The sequence below is a fragment of the Octopus bimaculoides genome, chromosome 2, assembly GCF_001194135.2.
Source record: "Octopus bimaculoides isolate UCB-OBI-ISO-001 chromosome 2, ASM119413v2, whole genome shotgun sequence".
NCBI classification, from domain to species: domain Eukaryota; kingdom Metazoa; phylum Mollusca; class Cephalopoda; order Octopoda; family Octopodidae; genus Octopus; species Octopus bimaculoides.
Window position 1 is genome coordinate 8,081,934 of NC_068982.1, and position 3,519 is coordinate 8,085,452.

Below are 3,519 nucleotides of genomic sequence, written 5' to 3' on the forward strand. Positions count from 1 at the left end.
TAACTTTGTTATCATTAAGCTAGTGTTAGGAACATAGATTATGACTAAGGTTTGGTGGAAGATTTTAATTTAAAACTTAGGAAAACAAGACATTTGTACTACAGAGCCAGGTTGGTATCAAAAGGGTTAAATTAATCATTTGTTAACCCTTTTCTTACCATATTTCTGTTGTGATGCTCTGTGTTTCTTTCAATTATTTTAAATATAACAAAGAATTTAGTAAAATAACTTTGTTATCATTAAGCTAGTGTTAGGAACATAGATTATGACTAAGGTTTGGTGGAAGATTTTAATTTAAAACTTAGGAAAACAAGACATTTATACAACAGAGCCAGAGGCAGTTTCAGCCAGATTAGTATCAACAGGGTTAACTAGATATGGAGCATTTGAGAGACTTTGGTGATATATCATAAAACTTGACAAAAATGGTTCAGAAATTATCATAAGTTGAAAGAATGAATTTACATAGCATATTGGAAAATTAACACAATTTTAATATCGAAGGAAAATGGAAAGGAAAACACAATGGAATATTTTGAATATAATAGAGTATTTTAAAACTTCTCATTTTACTCACATAACTTTTAAATGAAGATATTATACTACATATCGCATTTGCCTCTGGATAGGAACTGCCTTCTGATGCAATGATTTCATGTAGTGTGTACTAGGTAAAGAAAGAGATGGAAAAAGTTTTATATTGAAGAAAAAGGCATGGATTATATGTATATGATATATTAGATATATAAGGTGAAACTGTGTGGCCTAATTTACAAAAAATAAATACTTTTATTCTTTTACCTTTACAAACACAGACACAGATACACGCACATGCACTCGACGGGTTTGTTTCAGTTTCCATCTACCAAGTCCACCCACAAGGCTTTGGTTAGCCTGAGGCTATAACAGAAGACACTTGTCCAAGGTGTCATGCAGTGGGACTGAACCTGGAACCATGTGGCTGGAAAGCAAACGTCTTACCACACAGCCATGCCTATACCTTGTTTATCTTTTTGAAGTAGTCAATAAAACTATATTTCAGGAGAGGGAAATGATGCAGTGTAACATTCAGGTCTTTCCTGGGGAATTTACTTGTACAAGAGAATTGTAATGGTTTTAACCAGTTACTAAAACTATTGCATGGACTTGGTTTACCAAGAGTGCAGTGCTTGTCATGGTTAGAGTTATTAAATGATAGATTCAAATTTTGGCACAAAACCAGCAAATTTAGTGGAAGGGGATTAGTCATTTAAATTGCTTCTGTACTCAACTGGTACTTATTTTATTGACCTTAACAGAAGGAAAGACAAAGTCAGTGCTAGTGGTATTTGAAATGAGAGGGTGAAAGCAAAAGAGATGCCAACAGCTGCAGGAATGCATTTAATCTGTCCAATCCATGCCAGCATTGACTGTGGACATTAAACGACGGTGATGATGATGATTGAGATCTTTTCTGTCTGGTTGCCAGCAGCTCCAAAAATTAAAGTTTACCAAAAATTAAAAAATTTGGCATAACACACTTGCCCAAACTAAATTGCTGGAGTTATTTCATTTTTTCCAGAAAAATCTTTTTAAAAGTTATAGAGGTTTAAAGTTTGATCATTTTCACCCAGTCAGGAAGCAGGATTTGGAAGCTGTCATTTTGTGCATGACTGCACATTTTGTTGTCAACATCCTGAAAATAGCACATGTTGTCAATATTTGTAAACAACACGTGTTATGTCTCTGGCAATTTTCTTTCATGTAAATAAATGTTTATGTTAATTTAAAAGAGAAAAACAGTTACCAAAATTTTCAAACTTTAATTACTAATAACTCTTTATTTATTGATTTATAATGAAAGTTACTTTCATGTCATTAATTAGCCTATAAAAGAGTACCATTACACTGAATATGAAATCAATTCAAACAGAAAATCGATGCTGGCAGCTGCAGGCAACCTAACAAAAAAGATCCAAAGTATTAAATAATGATGAGTGATGCTTAAAGCAAAGTAATTTACAAATTAGATGACTGATGCAAACAGTCATGATATGATTAATACAAACCAAGGCTTAAGTTTTAATAGCATGAATTGCATAGCAGTAGGAATTGTAAGGCATCAACTTCCTAAACTGAAGACAGACTGGGTGTCAGTGAGGAAGCAAGTTCCTAATAGTAATGTAATCAGCTTCTCTCTGCCAAATTTGCTCACAAAGCTTTGGTCAGCCTGCAGTTTTAGTAGAAGACACTTGTCCAAGATGCAATTGGAGTGAACCCAAAACTATGTGCCTGGAAGAAGCAAACTTCTTGCCATGCAAGCTAAATTTTGAGAAAATTTTAAGCTTAGTTAACTTTCCAGTTCAAAAAAGCAAAAGCAGAAATCTCTATATAACCATACTATAAAGACTGATTTCTTTATATGATAATGTCTTAGCTTCATTTAGCATATTTTTAATATCCAGAGTGGTATATTGGCAGAACCATGAGAACATCAGACAAAATATCTTTAGCTCTACATGTTCTGGATTCAGATCTCTCTAAGGTGAACTTGGCTTTACACCTTTCTGTGAGCAATAAAATAAAGTACTAATGCTAATATAATTGATTGCGCCCTACCCAAAATTTGTGGCTATATAAACAACTAAATGAAAGATTTTGTTATAAATGTCTCACTGAAGAAACCGAAAAAGAAATGAGCAAGGTCTTACTGGTTCATTGAGGACTCTATAATGATCAACGAAACTTTTTGCTGTTGTCAATGTGACACCACTTCGGCTTTGGAATTCATCTGCAATAAAATTAGAAATTTATTCTTTTCTCCTCTAGGCACAAGGCCCAAAATTTTTGGGGAGGGGGCCAGTCGATTAGATCGCCTCCAGTACTGAACTGGTACTTAATCTATCGACCCCGAAAGGATGACAGGCAAAGTCGACCTCGGCGGAATTTGAACTCAGAATGTAAAGACAGACAAAAAACTGCGAAGAATTTCACCCGGCATGCTAGTGTTTCTGCCAGCTCACTTCCTTCATTTAATAAAATATTCTCTTCTACTCTAGGCACAGGGCCAGGAACTTTTTGGGGAGTGGGGCGGGGGCAGTTGATTAGATAAACCTCAGTGCACAACTGGTACTTAATTTATTGACCCCAAAAGAATGAAGGCAAAGCTGACCTCGGCGGAATTTGAACTCAGAACGTAAAGACAGACAAAATACCGCTAAGCATTTTACCTAGCATGCTAACATTTCTGCCAACTCGCTGCCTTAAAAATAAGAAATTTATTGCTATCATTGTTTCTTCACTCCAGCCTGCAAATATTATTCTCTATTGAATATTAATTTTTATTTTATTTTATAATTCAAAGTGAAAAGATCAGTAATTTTCAGGAAGCATACGGTTAAGATATAAAGTATGGTTTCCATTAATTTCTCTGCAATGCATGAAGTTGGTCATTTAATTAAAACTGGTTATCTAGTGTCTTTGTAATTAAGATGTGTTATTAATTATTAGTCTTAATTATAGATGTGTGTGTATACATGC

At 34.2% G+C, this 3,519-nt stretch overlaps 1 protein-coding gene across 1 annotated transcript in view; it reads right to left on the reverse strand.

The window, feature by feature from the left end:
• LOC106867733 (SCO-spondin) overlaps positions 1 to 3,519 on the reverse strand; it is a 133,446-nt gene that overhangs the window by 92,961 nt on the left and 36,966 nt on the right. Inside the window, exons 9-10 of the mRNA XM_014912695.2 lie at positions 2,691 to 2,770; positions 578 to 667 (exon numbers count right to left, since the gene is read on the reverse strand). Coding sequence (XP_014768181.2) covers positions 578 to 667; positions 2,691 to 2,770 — 170 coding nt within the window. The remainder of the gene's footprint in view (positions 1 to 577; positions 668 to 2,690; positions 2,771 to 3,519) is intronic.